This window comes from Siniperca chuatsi, linkage group LG10 (assembly GCF_020085105.1).
Source record: "Siniperca chuatsi isolate FFG_IHB_CAS linkage group LG10, ASM2008510v1, whole genome shotgun sequence".
In the NCBI taxonomy this organism is placed as follows: domain Eukaryota; kingdom Metazoa; phylum Chordata; class Actinopteri; order Centrarchiformes; family Sinipercidae; genus Siniperca; species Siniperca chuatsi.
In genome coordinates, this window is record NC_058051.1 from 16286796 (window position 1) to 16307342 (window position 20547).

A 20547-nucleotide genomic window follows, 5' to 3' on the forward strand; every position below is an offset into this window, starting at 1 on the left:
ATTTTCTGTAGCCCCAGGCTCACGTGTTTGTATCTGTGTGTTTGCAAGCATGGGGATTAATTTTTTGACAGCTTCGTTAAGTCTTCTCTTAAGCGCTGAGCTTCTCAATAACATTGCGGCTGTGTGATTTTCAAAAGTCGCTCTCTAACTATTCTGGACAGAGAGACAGAGAGTAGTGCTCGGACATGACATCAGCCGTTGTTTGAGTGGCTTCTTGGTGTGGAGGAAGTGGACCATAAGAAGCTGGCTGTGAAGCTCCTCTTCAATTAGTGACTGCATTGCTATGGTCCACAGTTTAATTTTCTACAGCCTTTCTCCTGTGTCTGACTCTGTCTGTCTTTGTCTCTGTATTCCATCCTCCCGGTTGTCTCTTCTTGTCACTCCACATCTCTTCATCCCTCTGTCAGTTTGTATTTAGTTTAATATCTGCCCCTCCTTCATCTGTTTTCTCTGCTCTGTCGCTTTCTATTTCATCTCTCCTTTTTGCTTGCCACCCACCCCCCCACTCCACTCCCAGTCTAAATTCCATCCCTTTGACGAAAACACAGAGGTTAATAAAATGCGTAACCTTGCCTGGGCAGGTTAAGAGTTAGAGGGAGAAAAAGGGAGAAGGACGGAGCCACACAGATAAAAGGTTAATCCTTTAACAAGTCCACATACACATGGAGTCAAAGGACAGGGAGTTGGGGGTTAATATACAACAGACACAATAAACAGATCTGACAATCAAGCTCTCCGTAAGGGGGAGATGGGCGAGAAGAATATGGGAAAGGAAGAAACAGTGGTTGGGGGAGACGGCATTTTTCAGTCAAGCTCTGTCGCTCCTTCATGACTTCCACTCTGCATGATGACAAGTGTCTGCTGCTGTTCCCATTGGTCGAGGCTGCCACCAATCAGAGCAGAGGCATGTAAGGTGCCTTTAGGTTATACCCAACCCCAAAAACAAGAAGCAGAGAGAGGGAGAGAAAGCCAGAGTGGGAAAGGGAGTGTGTGTTTAACAGAGAAAGACCAAAGCAGGCACCGACTTTACAGTGCATTGAAGACCTTCCTTGTTAATCTCCCTGTGAAGTGACACAGTTAAGAAGAAATTGCTTGTCAGCTGTTTGTTGGAGACCACTGCAATTCATCCTGGCTGCTGTGGAGAAGAAGATCTCGGCTCTGTAGCCACCCCCTATGATTGGCTGTCACACTTTAGGCTCCCCCTCCTCTCTCTGACTCCCTCTTCTCTCTCTCTCTCTCTCTCTCTCTCTCTCTCTCTCTCTCTCTCTCTCTCTCTCTCCCTCTCTGCTACTAACCCCCTCCATACTGTCCTCAGGCTTACCTGAGCCACAACTGCAGAAACGCTGGACCCCCTCCTCCACACACACACACACACACACACACACACGCTCTCTCTCTCTCTCTCTCTCTCTCTCTCACACACACACACACTCAGCTTTTCACCTGGAGAGGGCAGGCGCAAGAGACGGCATGTGCAGCAGCAGCAGTCTCTCCTCACATCTAGCGCTGCCTCTCTGAGTTGCCTCTTTCTGGAGAGTGGAGAGGAACTGAAAAGAGATTTTGGAGCCATTGTCCCTTGGCGAAAGCAGGAGAGACGGGGGCAGTGAGGGAGCACTTGTCAAGCCAGAGACACCAAAGGCAACACAAAGCATGATATTGGGTGAGTTGTCGCTTTTTGGTGCATGGGATTTTGGAGAGGTCAGTCATGTTGTTGGATCACTAATCCCTACTTAAACTTGGCCACCAGCAGCTCTTTATTAATAGTGTGCTCTGCTTGGTTTCCATTCCACACAGACATCTGTCAATACTAAGCGCTGGGATGAACCTTTAAATCATGGTTTGTGCTTGTAATTACGAAAATAGTGTGTCATTAATATGGCAGTTGTGAGTGATGACAAGGAAGGTCAAAGTGTCTGGAGCTGGACTGTATCATTATGGCTGTTTGGTCACATGACCAGACTCCACCATTCTCTGTCCTGCCAGAAGATGTGAAGTGACAACCTACTGATAACTGATTAGATGCAAGTTTACACAAATAACTGTTTTCAAATACAGAATTCCTCAAGTATATATGCATTTCTTTAGGGGATTTGTTACACTACCACCTAGTTTCTACCTAACCTTTCCATATAACCCTCCCAACCAATGATGAGCAAACATGTTGTCGCACAAATGACTTTTGAAATGACAAACGATTTTTTTAAAGAAAAACATAAAAGATTCAGTCCTTAGTTTGCAGCACAGTATAGCTTTTAGTTATCATACAGGGTTTTTCTGTTCTGAGTCAGCCTGCGCTTTCTTCTTTAGTATTCCGGTCTCATAGTGGCCATGTCTGAGAGAGGGGACTCTGTGTGGTCTCTGTGCTCTACATAGTTAGCTTGTACATTCACACAGAGGATGGGAGCTTGCCACTGTAAGTCCAGTGATATGACTGCTGTGTGGATAGGATAGGGAGAACGTGTGTGTGTTTAATAAGCGATGCAGTGCATGCCAACTTATGAAAGTGTTCTAGAGTCTTCTCATTTGTGTATGGTCGTGTCTGTGAGACTGTGTGAGGTCACTGTGTGTGTATTTTTTTAAGTGTGTCTGTGTTGCTATGTTCTCTGCCGGAGAGGCCACTTTGTTTTAACGCATGCCTGGGCTGATTCAGGCGCAGCTCTGCTCCTCTGCTCTCCCGGCAGGCATGTTTTTCAAGCAGACATCTCTAATGATTATAGGGAGTCATGTAGTCTGAGGTGTGCAAGTTTGAAGCGTGCACATTGAAGAGTATGTATTCCAGTGAGCTTAAGGCTCTAAGCAAGTCAGTAAAGTTCACGTCTATCAGAATGACTGTTAAATGGGTAACTTTCTCACTCTCACAAGTTTTTCTTTTGTTTATTTTACATGGAGATTTGTGTCATTTTGTGTCTGTGTCTGTTTCTGCATGGGCTACATTTCCAGTTTCTGTTGCTGGACAAAAGTGAACAATTACGTGACTTGAGCCTCATTTAACAGTTAGACAAGTCCTGTCTTGATCAGGTTGCAGGTGGTAGCGTAAATGACATTTGGCCAGGACGTGTTAACAGTAGCATTAACCCTCAACCACAGCTGTCTTACTGTAACAAACAGTAGGTAAACTCTTTCATCAGAGCAATGGTTTGAGCTTAGGGTAGTTATTACAGTGCATCTATTTTAACAGTTTAGCACCACAGTTGTGGTAGGAGTAACAAAACATGTGACTTCTGTTGTGCAGTACCATGAATTCTGCCTTTGCAGGAACACTGAATGCTGTCAGTAACGGCATGTATGCAGATTTTTATGGCAGAATGAATGGTGTTTAAACAATGATGATGTGCTGTAGGTCAGATATACCAAATCTGTGTGTTTTTCATCACATCTAATGGTCTGTAAAATCTTCCCCCTTCACACCTGCCGAAAAATCTGACCTAGACTTCTCCTTATTAAATTGTCACTCAGATAGGGATCTTCCATTGTTTCTGTCCGAGCATTGAGATTTTCCAGTGCCTAACATTCTGCTCCATTTGCGTGATGATGTGGCTGCTGAGCGATTTGACATTTCTGGCTTTCCTCCTCTGAAAAGGGTAATGTCATTGTAATGACCTTTACAATTCTGATGCTGGCTGATCTGGACCTCCAATCAGCAAATTTCCTGATTCATCTCACTGATATAAATCTGCAAGGTTGTGATAACATATCTCTGACAAATGGCAAAATATATCTTTTAAAAAAGAAAATGTGTGTGTGATATGTGTTTGGTATGCCGGTGTAAACCACATGCATCACCAGCTCTGTCTGTATAGCCATTAGTCTATTCCTATGCTTTGCTTCGTATGACCTTGAGAAAACAACCTTTCCCAGTGCGGCTCTGACCTTGACGTTATATTCACTATCTTTGTAGACAATCCGGTGCCCTGGCAGAGGTCTTTGGCCGCTGTGATAGCGATGACAGTCCTGATGCTGATAATGGCAATGGACGTGTGGTTGTGATGTACAGTGTGCTCTATACCAAGCCTCAGGCTGCCAGCTTAGCTCTCTGCCTGACATGGGCTCTGCACCAAGTTTGGAGTATGGGGCTGCTGTTGATGCTGTGTGTGTTTGTGTATTAAAGTGTGTGTGTATTATCTTGGCAGAGAACAGCGAGATGGCAAGCTAATAGAGAACATGATCACTGGGCTCCTGTTGACGTGGAGCCTCTCGATTGACTGTGGTGTCATTGTGATCAGCCGCCATGTTGTCTAAAAAAACCTACTATGCTTTCAGCTCACTGATGCCTGGAGGGAGCTTCTGGTATGGAATCCACTTTTAGATAAGAAATGTCTATCATGTCCTCTCACTGTCACCAAAAATGTTGCACGATGACTGTCTGACAAGCATTCCTGGGACATTCCACTTTGTTAGCTTCATCGCAAAGTTTTTGGGGGAGCCTCAGTCACCATCAGTTAATGTTTGAGTGTTGTTTTATGTCTCATCTGTCTTGTCTGTTTGAGTCAGAGCTGACCTCCTGAGCTCAGGGCCATGCAGTCTATCTGTCTCTTTGTCTTTGTGTTTGTATGCCCACTCTGGCCTTATCTGTCTTCATAAAATCTGTCTGTCTACTGACCTGTCTGCATAGCTACTGCTCATTCCATTCACCCAGCTCTCCAGCCCCCTCCTCTAACAGCCTGCACACACTCACCTGGTTCCAGAGGTCAGCTCAAAGAGACACTGGAGAGTATGTCTTTGAGAAGATCAGCAGTCCCCCCCCCCCCCATTTTCTCCATGACTGCTCTGCACTCTTTGTTTATGTCAAAGTGACACAGTAATTATAACTCCTTAATGAGCCAGATATTTGGTATGCATGGCACAGTTTGTTCCTTTAGGCTTCTTTGCACATCCAAGAAGTAACTGGAATGTTTGAGTGCAGCTGAAACTTTGGCAATACTGAGATATAAACTTTCATAAGTGATTAGCACCTGTATACACTATATCTCACTAAATCACCCTGCAAACTCATGGCTCAATTGGCTGTTTTGTTATTTTAGTTAAAACTCAATGTGCACTCTTTACATTTATCTAGCAAGTGGGCCACTGGCCCACACATTTCACTAGGTTTCCTTTCATTTTTTTCTTATGGCTGTGACATAGTGCTGTGTAATGAGATAGTCCACTGCACTTGACCTAGTTCACCTTTCAATAGCTCCTATGCACTCATTGAGAAGACTTATTCCCATAATCATAATTAGAATAGGCCACATATCTCAGGAGTGACCTAGGATGCAAGATTAATGTGATACTCATCTGTATTGTGTGTGTGTGTGTGTGTCTGTGTGTGTGAGATGATGTGGATGGGTAGAAGTGGCAGTAGTGGCAGCACTCTTTCTCTTCTCTCTTCTTTCTCTAAGTCTGGCTCACTCCTGGTTTGCGGAGAGGACTCCTCAGTCACAAAGCCACTAAAACAGGTATCTTCCCTTCTTCCCCTCCCTCCCTTGCTCTTCTCTATTGCTCCATTTGTTTATGCTGGAGTGACTGTGTGTCAGCAGGTTGTCAATACTGTCTGTAAGAGACTCTAATGAATAGGCCTGTTATTGGACTGGTGGGAAGGCAACCCATTGTGTCGGTGAGTGCGTGTGTGTGTGTGTGTGTGTGTGTGTGTGTGAGTGTGTAGCACTGCAGAGCAGAGGGAGGTGGAGGTGTCTGTTCCTCTGACTCCCACTGCTTCATTGGCCTCACTGCAGTGCCCTCTATCAAAGACCATTCACTAAAGGTAAAGGCCAGAAAGAAGCAAGTGCATGCATGGTTTCATTTTGTGAAGTAGAGTGATGAGGTCTTTTTTACTCAAAACACAAATGAATGTAAACATGATGCAGTTCTCCAGCACTTGCATACACTTGAATATAATGCACAGTTTACAGTGACACACGCCACCTGTCACCACCAACAGCCCGGTGCTGTTGCTCTGTGAAGCACAAAAATGCACCTATGTGTGATTATGGTGTCACATTAGTGCATTCGCCAAGGCAGCCTGGCTGACTACTTACTGGGAATCCTGGGGCTACAAGACACCTGGGAGTTGAAGCCTGGAAAACGTTCTGTATGCTTCAACAATCACTCTGATCACAAAGTGGAAAGAGGCACAGATGATTCTTCACATTGCAAGTCTCTAGTGTTTGCAAAGAGGCACTGTTGCCTTTATCATATTGAACGTTTATTGTCATCTACTTTTCTGATGTCTTTGCAATACTTATACTCTACACTTTAATTCAGATATATCTTAGTGACAGCTCTTGTTGCTTTAATTCTTAATATCTTGATTGTCATTTGCCTTTTGGTTTGATTTATGTTCATTTATTGTGACATGCTGTTCATCCTATGTATTTTGATCTTGGGAACTACAAATGAGTTTAACATTTCCCATGTGTATTTGCATAACAAAGCACAGGTGTTGGATTAGCTTGTGTCAAACATTTGCCCTGATGAAAGTCTAGAGATCAAAAGTCTGGCTTTATTACTGAATGCTTGCATTGCACCTAAGTGTGCACAACCTTCTTTTCTTCTTCTTATTAACAGAAAGACATTTTAGAGAGTTGGACAGTGAGGACAGTGCAGTGACATAATTGTGTTATAAGGCCGATTTAATACTCTCTGCATGTGGCTATTGACTCTGTGATGTATTGCTGATTTTGTTTGCACACACTAGCATTAGTACTCAAATACTGACTCAAATATAGACCAGAGACCAACATTGTAAACTGACATAATCAGGTTTAGTATCGTACAATGTCATGAAGTGCAGGGGCACTGTAAAGATATGAAAAAAACATATAACCTAGCTTCAAAGCACCCATGCGTGGCCACTTTTAAAAGTTTCACGTTGTAATTTTTTTCCAGTTGCATTTTACTTTTTTTAAATTAAATGTAACAATCTGCTGCTGCTGCAGACAGTACTTGAAACAGGAGAATGTTAGCTACAATGCTACATGTCAGATAGATTTATGAATAATTTAAGAGGTGCATGTTCAATCAAAAGTTAAAAAGTTTCATTGATCAACTAATGTGATAATTCTGTAACAGCATTGGAGGGTGCATGAATAAATATTTCCCAAACAGCAGCCAAGCATAAAAAGGTTGAGTAAGGCTAACGTTTGGTGGTGATAGATGTTGCATTAATCATGCCTGCTCTATTTTTGTGTGCTCAGAAGAGAAGAGAGGTAGAAGAGGAGGGGGAGGGGAGAAAGAAAAAAGCAGACAGATAAAATGGAGTGAAAAGTGTCCTCATGAAAGAGAATTTGCTCCATCGAGCTCTGGGGGGAAGAGGAAATTCCTCTGAGTGCCGTTGAGATAGGGTTCCACACAAAGACCAAAAGAGAAATCAATTCTCCTTGAGATGCAGCAAGGTCAATTCATAGGGGCATGGCTAGAAAGGAGGAAGTTGAAGCGGAGGAGGAGGAGGAAGTTGATGAAGCAATCAAAGAATGGGAGAGCGGGATTGTGCGAATAGTGTAGGAGGAGAGAGACATAAGGGAGCATTGAAGGGATAAAGGCAGAGAGGAAATGAGCAAACAGCGAGATGAGAAAGACTGGATACGGGGTGGGATGACAATCTTTCGGTTAAAGCTGGCCTACAGGGAGAAATAGATGCTTCCTTCCAGCGGCATGCATAGCTGTAGTCTCTTTGTATTGTCTGACTCATGCAAAGAGGAAATGTGAGCAGTATATCTGACACATTGTTGGGAATGTCATCCTACAGCCCTGCATGAACTTTACTTATTGCCACAAGGACGTCTCCTCACTCTGTGACCTCATCCATCTAAACAGCTCTCGCGTTACTACCACAGGGTTAGCCAGGCACACAGACTGAATGAATAGTACTAGCTTTTGCTTCCAAGAAGCCTTAAGCTAGCTTTTAATTCTTAATGTTACATGAACAGCTCAAAATAGCCTAAATCTCCACCCCTTACGCCTTCCCCCAGCCAACTAAATCTGTTCCAATGTGTTTTAATGGTGTGTACAATGGCTGATGGGATGCAGAGAGGTCTGGTGATAAAAAGTTGGCATTAGGCTGAGCTCATACCTGCCCTCTGTTGCGTCTTGTCCATTGACAACTACTGTAGCTACAGCTATCAGAAGGGTTCTTTGGAAAAGGTTTAGTTCAACGTTGAATGAGAGCCAGGGAAGCCACACTAGCAGGTAGTTATGGGATCCGTGTGGCGCAGAGCTTAGTGCAGGCGTCTGGTATGCACACCTGTCTTCACACAAGTTCTTCCCTGAACGAGGGGCCCTACCCCTCAAAGAAAGAGAGAAAGAGAGAGAGAGGGAGGAGAAGGGGCTCTGCCAGGACCTGCACCACAGCTCCCTGCCCCAGCCTGGGGGGAGTGGGGGAGGAGAAAGGCAGGATCAGGAGGGTGAGGTGCCAGAGGTGTGGATTAGAAGGATGTAAGGGACACATGGGTAATGTGGTATTTGAGGTCATCCATTTATAGTATGTTACCATGTTTGTTTATCTTGTTGCTGATGTTTGTCACATGCTGAATTTTAGGCTCTTGGGCGTCAGTTCTTACAAACGTTTAGTGGAAAGATTTGTGTGCTTGTGCTGTATGAAGCTCCAAGAGCAGATATTTGCAGTACGAGTGGAAATTGTAGCTTGGACTGAATTTTCAATTTCTCACTGTCATCTTAATGCAGTAGCAGTCTCTGTTAAGGGACACATGGATGGATGAACTCCTGCTTGCATGTTCAACACAGCTCTCAGCTAACACTGAAACTCAGACAGTGGCTGTTATTGTGGTTCAAAAGAGCTCTGATGAAATGTAACAAATGGGAGGCAGAGAGGAAGGATGGAAACAAGCATTTCCATAAAATTTGCATAGTTAGGATCGCTGCAATTGGCCCAATGAGACAGGAATAACAGCATAAACATAAGCAACTTCACATTGCATTCTTCACATCTGAATAATGTCGGTTAATGTTTGGGCTGGTAATGGGATTGTTTGTTAATTTAGCATCAGGGGTTTGACAGCGTGTCAGAACACAGCAGTTGCCAGCCCATATACATTGTAACATCATTGTTTCTGCCTCTAGCCCAAATTTTCTTATTTGTGCCTGTGATGGCTTGTGTAAATGTGAGAGATTGTATTTACAGTAGCACCGAAGATGGTTTTTGTCTCTGTGCTGGGCCAATAATCACCAGCTAGCCACTGCCACAAATCTTCATTAGTGGATTAGCCGGCAGGGAGACAGCTTGTGTTCTTTTGCTTTTATTGGTGGCCCTGCATCCAGTGCTTTCAGCCTCGGTGTCTCCCCGCCCGGTCTCCTCTGCTTAAACCTGTGAACATGGCCGCAGCTCACCTGAGAATTACACACTCACAAACACATGCACACCACATGCACACCAATACATAGACTTTTTCTTTGTGCCTTTTTTGGTCTCAGTCTTTACCCTCCTTTTTCTATCTCATTCTGTCTCTGTCGTTCTCCCACATATGCTAAAACCACATGTATATAATGCTCACACATCCTGTCAATTTGTTCCCTTGAGGTGCATCAGCTGCCCAGTGGGTACTCATACTCAAGACAGAACAAATTAAGGTCACAGTGGGGAGAGCAGAGTCGGCAAAGGACAACACGACCTGCCAAGTGTATCTGTGTGTATGTGCGTGTGTATATTTTATTAGTCTCTTCCAACCTCTAAACAGTGGCATAACTCCAGAGAGAGCCATTGTCAAATGGCTCCTGTCCCACTTAAAGGAAAACTGACCCTCATTGCACCATTTTTACAGGATAAAAGGTGCCATCCCCTCCCTTTGAATTCAGGCTGGAAAACAGAGTGATGAATGCTCTTTTGAAGGCTCTTTGATATCACCTGATGAAGACTACGTGATTTGACTCTTGTGCCTGCTGGGAGTGTTGTGACTCATCTAGGGCTGTTGTTTGCCCATCAATGCTGTTCTGATACCTTAGGATTCTTTTTCACACACTGTGGCGGTAAGCACACACAGCAGCCATGGACACTTAGTAGGAGCACACTGATGTCTGTTTTTCTTTTTACCTGCACTGAGATATATAGACAGACAGACAGACAGACAGACAGACAGACAGACAGATAGAAATAATGTAAATAGATCAGAATCATAATCTTGAATCCAATGACTTTTTATCTTTTAATCTTTATATGTCCTGTTGCTGTGCCTATTTTGCTCCTATCTACCCATCTACCTTTCAGCACTTGACTAGAGGTAGCTATCTTATCATATTGGCTGGTCCTGGTGGGGTCCAGAAGTTCCAGAGGGCTCGTCTCTGCCAGCCCGAGCCTCAGACCTCCCCTCAAGGGCAATATCGTATTCTGCCTGACTGTGCGCCTGTGTAATCCATAGCTGCAGGGAGGGTGACCTTCACAGCAGGCAGCCTCACAGCAGGCTGCGACACAGGCACTCAGGGATGAGGACAGGCTGGGCAAAAAGGGTGCTGGGGGCAGGACACGGCAGTTCTTAGATAATTACACTTTCATATTACACTCTCTACATGTGGCTGCTCTCTCTCTCATGCAACAGCTATGATGGATATTAAAGTGCTCTTTTCTAAAAGGCTATGTTTTAATTTCAAAAAGAAAAAAACACATCACCTGCATCCATTTGATGCCTCTAAACTGTAGCGGATTCAGTTTTTACATACATTGTCATTTTGACAAGCATAGATTTCACTTGCATTATTTCCCTTGATTATTATTATTTCCCCTCCTCTATATCAATCATGTTGTTAGTGCCACAGGAGTATAGACCAATCTGGAACTAATCCTGTTGGAAAGAAATGTGTCACTAACCACTCAATGTTAAAGCAGCTTCCTGCAGTGTATTGGAGAAAAATGATATTTATCATTTAACATTTGCTGTGCATCCAGTGCACCCTGCTGTCTGAGTAAAGGTGAAGCCAGAGCCAGGAAAAGTTATTGACAGTTATGTGAGGAGATGACGCAGCCAAATAAGTCCCTGCTCATGAATGATGGATGTCCCCACCAGTCCTGATGGAGAAAGAGAGCGAAGCTGGATGACAGCTGGGGTGCTGTGTGTGCATGGTGCAGAACAAGGTGAGACTCTTTATAGTACAGCCCAGCTCTCTCACTCTCCTTCTCGCTCTTTTTCTCTTTCCCTCCTCTCCTCTCCTAACCCACTCACTCACAAATATACACAAAATCAGGAGTTCTCAGTGGAGCTGTTACTCTCTACAAGTCTCCACTGAGCTTCTATAGCCACACAGTGACCTTAAAAATGGTCTGCTCTGTCTCTCTCTCTACCTTTCCTCCATTCTCTCTTTGATTCCCTCTCTCTTTCTCCTGCGTTCTTTTAGTGTCTCCCTCTTCCTGAGCCCCTCTATTTTCGAAACAAACACTGTATTTTCCGTCTCACTGCCCTGCGCTGCTGCAGTCTGAGACTCTGATAGCAGGCTGGAGAGAGAAGGAGAGAGATGAGAGTAAAGGGGGTGGGCGTGGGTCTTGTGCAGCACGCAGAAACAGGAAAGGCTACATAATGGTTTGTTGTCGTCGTCACTGTAGCATCACATCAGTCTGCCCTTTCAGCAGCAGTGGAGCAGCAGTTAGCGCACAAATGCACACTGTCTGCCAAGGCTTTCCACCACAGTATCAGTGGCCTCACATACATATGCACAGTGACATGTATAAGCATGCAAACTGCATATGCATACTGCATCATTGCCATTGAGTCGAGATGCTTAGAGTTGCTGCCACAGTGCCTTTGGTTATTTACCTACACCATACATACCCAGAATAAGAACAGGCCAAAGATATATATTTTATCCAAGACATGATCAAATCTTTAAGTCTGATGCCATAGCTGTATGTTGCTGTATGCTGTGGTCAAATCTAGAATTCCTCCAAGAACTACAATTGCAGCCTTTGATATGCACATGACATTTTAGCACAGTACACATTTTCAAAATAGTAGCAACTGGGCAAAAAACGGGGAGTGAAATGGAAATGAACACAGCACTCTGCTTGTTTCCTGTGGCTGTTTGTATTGTTACAGATACAAACCAGTCAACCAGCTGATCCTTTTTGTCCTCTTCTTTGGACACATTCACAAACACACATATATACATACTGTATGTCAGCATTGGCCTTAGGGGCTGCATCAATATTCATTGAATCTGAAACTCTGATTTGTCCCATTTGCTTGGTCCGAGACAGACGAGAGAGTTACTTGGTGGATAATTACTGGTGATAAACTACCTCTTCAGACATGGCTACATTGATTTGGATGGAGCGTTTGTGTAACGGAAAGTAACAGTGATAGATCGCAACACTTTACGAACGGACCCAACAAGCTTTTGAATAAAACATTGTGCATGGGAACAACATTGTTGGGGAAAGCCATTAAGTCACAGATTAGTAGCAAGCAGCTAATGCAGTCAGTCAGTGTGTAAAGCTGCACCACTCAAACAAACACATCAATCTGACTAACAGTGTGTGTCAACATGCTCCATGATTGCCATGCTAATCCCGGAGCAACACACAGGAGACCACAGGAGATCATTACAATCAGACAAACTCAACTCAAATGTAGAATTAATTTTCACACACACACAGACCCACACCCACACACACTAATATTCTCCATTTTACATGCCATTGGTAAAATTATGTTTTTGGCAATCAGCACAATGTAAATGGGTGCTGAAACCCCTGTTGTGCTTTGCTATCACACGTACACACACACACACACAGTATACACACATACAAACAATGCATCTCTGCAGATGCTATTCAGGCACTAATTTTATAGTACTTCAGTGGTAATGTCATGTAAATGTTTTCTGAGTGTTAGAGATTTCATGGTGTGTGGGGGAGTGAGTGCATGCAGGGTAGAGTGGAGGGCTATGGTGTGCGTGTAGGTGTGCATGAATGTGTGTTTGTATGTTTACATAGTGTTTTTTATTTTATTTGATCATACAAGATGATGCAAATATGAATGTGGGAAAAAGAGAAAGGAGAGATGTAGGATATTGAGGTGGGGGTTATCCTGAAGATGAATGTGATTGACCTGGTTTAAACTAGTGTTTAATGTGAAATGGCAGTGTTCCCATGAAACTATGTGTTGCTACCTGGTTTTCACACCTGATGTGACAACATGTCATTGTGAAGAGCAAGGTTTCTGTTCTCAATGGAGGATGTTTCTGTGCTCTTCTGCGTTCTTCTTGTATGAGACAGATATTTATATTGACTTGATATTCCACCAGTTTTTGCGGCCAAAATTAAATTAAATTAGTGATGGAATGTGATGGGTAATGGTTTACTTCCGGTGTTTGGTTTGGTTTGGTTTTATTCTGTCCTAAAATAAACATCACATAATACACTTGTCTAAATATGCACAAAAAACAAATAAACAAACACAGATTCAAGCCAACATGAAACATGGACATGCAGAAACACCAAACTAAACAAAATAAAACAAACTATAAACAGCATATAATACAAGCACTGTGTTATGCATAAAATTTAATCAGGACACAGGATAAAAACACTAAAAGTCAAAATAACTTATTTCCATAGTGGCCTTGAATTGTCTATTTAGCCAGGTTTTTATTATCTTTGCCATGACGAAAGTGTATGGGGTCAAATGGTTGTCATTTCAAATCATGAATATGTCTCACTAAATAATGGGGTTCAATATACATTTTATCGTTGCTTTGACTAAGAGGACTAGAATGTTTCCTTGTTGACCTTTTTTCATTTTCAAGAGTACTGTAAGGTTTCCTGGGTTTACTACTATGTGAAACCAACTGAGCTCTTAGCCTCTGCACTTCTAACTAAATTAAACTTTGAAATCCATATTTACTTTTACGAAGCATGTCTGATGGCACTCTTGCACTGAAAGCAAACAGACATTTTTAACTCCAGGGACGAAAGAAGGATAAATACATTTTTAGTTTGTCAGAACTGTATGTGTGTCAGAGAACCCAAAATTACATAATTCCACATTGTCATACCAGAACCTGCCGAAAAACAAACAAAACTGAAATATAGCAGAAAATATCTGCAAGAATGGTGATGGTTAGACCATAGCTGTTTTTATTTACATAAACCACATTCTGATTCAAATAAATCTCTGATAGCAGCCTGTAGTTGATGGATTAAGCTGCTTTGTATGACAGTAAGACCTGAAAGCATTAATCTAGCACATTAATTATGTCATTAGTAAATCTATCCAGTCTATTTGAAACAGACTTTGTGATAATGTGCTTTGTGCATGTCTTTTCTGAAGAGGAAGCCCCATTACTCCCACATATTTTATTCTGCTGTATGATACTACACTTCATTCAAATGAATCCTGATAAGGCATCAAAAAATAAAAACAACTTCATACAGCAGTGACATCTGGACAGTTCATGCAGCACGGACTAGCATGAACTTCCCTTTTGCGATTTAGCAGATTTGGGGTATGAGTGTTTTGGTGTGCTTGACATCTTTCATTGTCACCTAGTCTCTTTAGGATTGGAAATGTGCTGCTGCTGCACATCCCAGTTTCACACACACACGCACACACACATGCACACACGCATGCACGCACACACACACACTCACGATGGTACCATTGGGCTGTCCTCCAATATCAATACACAAGGCAAACGATGCTGTGGGACTGCATGCATGTCACACTGTCACAGCAGAGCAGAGGAGAACAGAGAGCGAGGGGGTAATCGGGTCTAATTCTGGATGCATGGCATGTGTGGATAACCATCTTTTCTGCAGCTCTCCTCCACCACACTGTTTGTTCAATTACCGTTTACTGCAGAGAGTGAGAGGAAGAGGGACAGAGAATAAGGGAACAGAGGAAGAGAAGAGCAAGGGCGACGGAAGGAGAGGAGGTCCTCAGTGATGCAGGGGATATGGAAGTAGATGTAAAAGAGTTGGAGCAAATAGAGTGAGTACGAAAACATGTGTGTTGGGGGGCGGGGGAGCAAAAACATTCTGCATACAGAGGCAGGGAGAGAGCAGAGGACATGATGAGGTGGTGAGATGTGGTGCAGAGCTGACAAGAAGAAGAGCAAACACACAGTACATGACAAGCTCTGCTCAAAAATGCCAGCAGTACATACAACAGAATCTCATGTGCACTTTGCTTAGGCTTGATCATTAATAAACATAAAATCGGTGCAACATAATTTCAGTAGATGCAGGGCTTCTGTTATTAAACACTGTCACTGCCACTGTTTCTGCTCTGATAAGTGTCATGGGCTGAGTGTAGCTTTAAAAAAAAAAACCTTATTCAAACCGACTATTCCAGCTCTTTGCATGGGGTCTCAGCCATACCAAACTGAGATATACAGAGATGTGGCTCGATCCACCAGCTCCTTTCATCAGTTCTCCCCCTCTTTCCTGCATCCCCCCCTTTTAAATCCTAATCCCTCCCTCCCTATCTTTCTTCACCCCCTTCTCTCTCTCTCTCTCTCTCTCTCTCTCTCTCTTTCTCTCTTCTGGATGGCTCTGGCTCCAGTATACAGAGCAATTACAGAGATGATATCCACTGTCAGTCAGCAGCTCACAAATGAAGCTGGGCCTCTTTAACATGCTAATGGAACGCCAGATTCAATCAGGCCTTTGTATGGCAGAGGGGAGGGCAGCGCTGCTCATTAAAAAATAAATCATAATAACAATGAGGCCCAGGCTGCAAAGGCAAGCAGCACCTAAGCTGTGGCGTTGAACTCGCTCTTCCTCTCTGCTCTCTGAAAACTCTCCCGGTCCGTTGTCATTCTGTTCTACCACTTCCTTTTCCCTCCGATCTTCAGACACACCAAGCCACCAAATAGTAGCACTGGTGGTGTGTGTGTATGTGTGTGTGTGGGGGGGATGTTAGTGAGGAGGAGGGGGTGGAGAACAGGCAGGGTGCGTGAGGGTGCAGATTTCCTGAATCAACTGACAAACAAAAAGAGATTATATCAGCGCTCTGTCCTATCCACCTTTCTCAATCTTTGTCTATTCCCACACTCCCATAAGAACTCTGTCCCCCAATCCTCCTCCATACAGGCATACATGCACACACACACATCTAATTTGTGTTCTTTCACATCACCAATTAGAGCACAAGGTCATCCCCAGGTCTTACATAAGGTCACGATGCACTCCAATTTTAGGATTTAATAGCAGGAACTGTTATTTGTTCATCCACTGAGATACACTTAAATACTATATTTACTGTGCGTGCGTAAACACTTAATCAGAGGGCTCAGAACTCAGTGGTAGCCAGCTCAGGTCGAGGTTAAAAGAATAGTTCGACATCTTGGGAAGTACGCTTATTTGGTTTCTGCCAGAAAGATGTTAGATGAGAAGATTGATACCATTCTCATATTTGTCTGTTTACAATAAGGCTACAGCCAGAATCTGGTTTGCTTAGCTTAACACAAAGACTATAAACAGGGAGAAAAATGGCTCTGTCCTGCGATAACAAATTCGTCTACCAGCCCCTCTAAAGCTCTTTGTTTAATCGGTACGAAAACTGACAATCTGCGACCAGTAACTTCCTAGAGTCTGCAGTTGCCTGGCAACTGCTCTGAGCCAAGAAATAGTCCAACTCATAACCCCTTTGTAAAATGGCAAATTGTCGTTTTTCACTTCAGTTTTTGTACGGATTAAACAAACATGATGTAACTTGTTAATTAGTGAGCCTTAGATGTGCCAGTAGACACATTTTGTTGCCATTTGACAAAGCCAGGCTAGCTATTTCACCCGTTTCCAATCTTTGTGCTAAACTAAGCTAACCAGCTGCTGACTCGAGTCTTATATTCAACAGACAAATATGTGAATGATATCGACATTCTCGTCTACTCTCTGCCAGAAAGAGAATGAGCGTATTTTCCAAAATGACAAACTATTGCTTAAAGTTTAATATCTTGTTTAAAATAGCACTCCAGTGATTTAGTATTTCACTTCCATAAAGTAGGGAGACTCGCAAGAGAGAGATTATAAAAGAATGGTCAAAACTGATGTAGCAGAGGTATCCTGGCTTTTAGTTCTTAGTATGGGTCCAAAAATGCATTTGTCCCATAATGCAACTCAATCATCCTTTCACTAGACTCTCCTGGCCTGGTATACACCAATGTCTCTAATGCAAGACTTTTGTTAAAAATATATAGTCTCCAAACCCAATATGACTCCCTCCAGACCCACACAAGACATTTTACAACTGTTTTCACAGGCCGAGTAGTACTCCCCGTGACAAGTTAACTCTTTTTGATATGACGGTGTAGTCCCTCATTTGTCCAGGAGTGTTCTATCGTAGAAAAGGTTTCAGTCGTAGTCATCTGGACACTGTTTTCAGAATCAAGACGTTTCGGCTCCCATCCGGAAGTCATTCTCAATTGTGAAAAATGGACCGGGAACTCAGGAAGGAGTCTACCTGAGTATCTGTTGATTACTCTGCCTAGTTTGATATGTAAATTCTGTGGGATTGCCCTTTTTCTCTCTTTGAGGCTATATGATCCTATGACCCTCCAGTTGCGGACCAGTGTTGCGCATCGCCAGGTGTCCCTGCTACCCTTGTTGTAGGTTATGTTATGAGCGTGAACACTTACCTACAGTAAGGTGTCCTTAAGTATCTATGTGAGGAAATGTTCGGCCCTAGGACAGAATATTCAGCAGTGTTTTGCTTCACAGGGGTAAACCTCTGATGTAATTCAGCTGTCACATTTAACAAGCATATTGCACCATGTTCAGCATCTGATATCCTCATTACTCTCATTACAATGCAGCTTTGGATAGCTTTTCAAAAGCACAGCGCTCCTTTCATCCATGGTACGCTTTGTTTAAGATCTCTCCACGGGGGTGTGATTCATAGATGCTCACTTCCTCTTTATTCATCGTGCATCAACACTGGAGAATGCAAGTTTGTGTGTGTAAGTGTGTGCAGGTTTATGTCTACGTGTCTATAGACCAGAGATTTATTACAGCCAAGATCAACCAGAGTTACTGAATAATGCATCACCTGCTATCATGGAAAAATGTGCTGAATACTCCTCAGCTGAACTTGAAGATGTGGGAGGTGGTATAAAAAAAGCATAAAGCTTGCTCTCGACTTAGCTTCTATGTATGAGACAACAGAGGGAAAATATTGCTCTCTACTTTGATAAATGAGCTCAGGTCTGGTTCAAGGAGGTTTCCCTCTTTCAGATAATAAGCTATGCCAGGGGAATTCGCATCCATGGGGGGACTTTTTGCGTGTTACAATTACAATATGTTGGCGCACAATTTCAGCCCAGCATTTTAAATTTCAGATGTTTTAACCTTTAAAAATTCTCTGTGGTTTGCCCTGATTCTCGGAGCATGCACACTTCCCTGCAGCTGCCTTGAATTCTTTACAGAGGCAGTTGATGAATGCTGATTTAAACAAAAGTGTCATTTATGGTCACACCAATGACAAGTGACATTACAGAAGAGACCCCCCAGCACTTAAAGAGATTGGGCTGTGGTTGGATTGCTCAGGGATGAACAGAGAGCACCATGTTAGAGGACATGCTCATTTGTTGGCTACTCCATATTCATAGACCATACACTGCAGGGCTGAAATGAAAGCAGTGGCTGTCAACCACATAAAGTCTCCTCCCCCACTCTATTAGGCTGATAGCATATTGGGAATGGAAGTCAATGAAATGGACTGGTAAACATTGGGGAGAGGTACATTATGGTTGTTGTTCTTCAAAGAGCATAGGTTTTTTAAATCCCCACAATCCCCTTTCACCAACCTATCATGTCTCTTCCTTTTCTCTTCCCTTAGAGCTAGGGGTCTAATCTCAGAGAGAATCTGGTGCCTTTGTTGCTGTCCTCCGAAGTGTATTTGGGTTGATCCACCTGTTTGTGGCTGAGTGATAGAATTCCATACCTGAGGGCACAGGTTTCTGGGAGGTGCATGGGAGTAAAGTCGCTGGCTATTGTTCCACCTGGGTGTGTGACCACTGCCTTGAACAAGGGAAGAAGGGGAGGAGATGGGAGAGAAATGTGGGTTTGTGTGGGGGCTGGGTGGCAGGGAACAAGTGGGAGCAGATTTGAACAGGCTGCAGGGAGGAAAACAACGGACAACAGAGGACAGGTGGAGACGGGGACAGGCAGAGAGGGTACATGTTCTGGTGTGCTGCCTTCTCAGACGAAGAATGTCACCTTGTCCTCTTTCTTTCCCTCTCTCCCTCTTTTTCTGGTTTTCTCTCTCCATCTCTTTATCCATCTGTTCCTGTTGCAGTGCACTGATATACAGACAGGATTTTCCTTCCCTTTTCTGCTCTAAGTCTAATCTCCCTCCACTGCAGTGGATCACTGTCTTTCAGTAGACACAACAAAGAAATGCTCTGGTTCCTCCTCCTTAGCATTCCAACAGTCCATCCATCACTGACTCAGACATTGCCTACAGCCAGCGACATTCAGACATATCTCCCAGACACATCTCCACTGGACAACTCTGTGATCATCTTACAAACCTGACTGGCCCTCGGCCAAGGGAGGAGCATTCATTACAAAAGGAAAATACATAAAAAGATAGAAACCTGAGAAAGAAAGAGGACACACAGCCGGGAATTTAAAAGAGGAAAGGGGAGAAATATGGAATCTGCTGAAAAGCTGTTTGTCTTTTTACAGTAGCTGCTGGATGATAGTCAGTCAGTTTATTCCCCATTAAGGTGTGGTCACTAAAACCAGTCTTGTGTCTTGTGCTTGTTCCTTTGTTTGTGTGTACCATTTTTTTTTACCTCAGTGCTCCCTAGGTTGTCATAAGTATGGAAATATACAAACACTTAAAAAAATACTCCATTGAAAATCGTTTGAATATCAAATACTCCCGTCACTTGCTCCTTTGCTGAGGATGGCAACTTAAATTGGCAGCTTAAATTCACAGTTACAATGTATTCTAACATTGAGTCACAGCAAAAATTATCAAATGTCCACAGAAATGTCTCATACCACCCAGCACTATAGCAAAATCCACTTTCCTGCCTACTACATCTGCCTTTGTCAGCAAAAAAGAAAGCTACAAACTTTTCGGTGCTATCTTTCATGCCTAAAGGCACTGAGTATTCATTACTCGAAAGATAGAGTATTCCTTAAAGGGTCCAGGTTTATATTAGAATTAAGGTTACATAAAATAGGATTAGCTATGTAACCATGTGTGTCAGGGTTAGTGCAAATGGATGAAGTTAAGGAATGAATGTAAGCCAGTCCCTGACAAGGGTAACCACACAAAGGTGTGTGTTTGCGCATATTTGTGTGTTTGATTTGTGCTCTCATTGTGACCCTCTCTCTGTGTGAACACTGTAGCAGCGCTGTATGCCTTGTCTCCACAGCCGGACTGCATTAAGCTGTGCTGCGTTGTTCTCTCTGTGTTCCCATCATCCCTGGCTGTCCCCTCCCATTAGCCCTGACAGCTATTTGTCTGTCATTACTGACCTCAAAACAGCACAAACACTCTCCGTCACCACCACACACACACACAGGCTGCACACTAGCTGAGCCTTGCACTGCAAAATCATTTTGTGCCTGCGCTATAGTTCAAACTTAATTACATGGTGTGCTTTTATCACGCT

At 43.3% G+C, this 20547-nt stretch overlaps 1 protein-coding gene across 1 annotated transcript in view; it reads left to right on the top strand.

Moving 5' to 3' along the window:
• The first annotated feature begins 10959 nt into the window (after positions 1 to 10959).
• The window catches only part of znf385a (zinc finger protein 385A), a 45219-nt gene continuing 35631 nt past the window's right edge, over positions 10960 to 20547 (top strand). The window contains 1 exon segment of the mRNA XM_044211393.1: positions 10960 to 11059. Within this exon segment, the coding sequence (XP_044067328.1) occupies positions 10972 to 11059 (88 nt within the window). The 5' untranslated portion in view covers positions 10960 to 10971.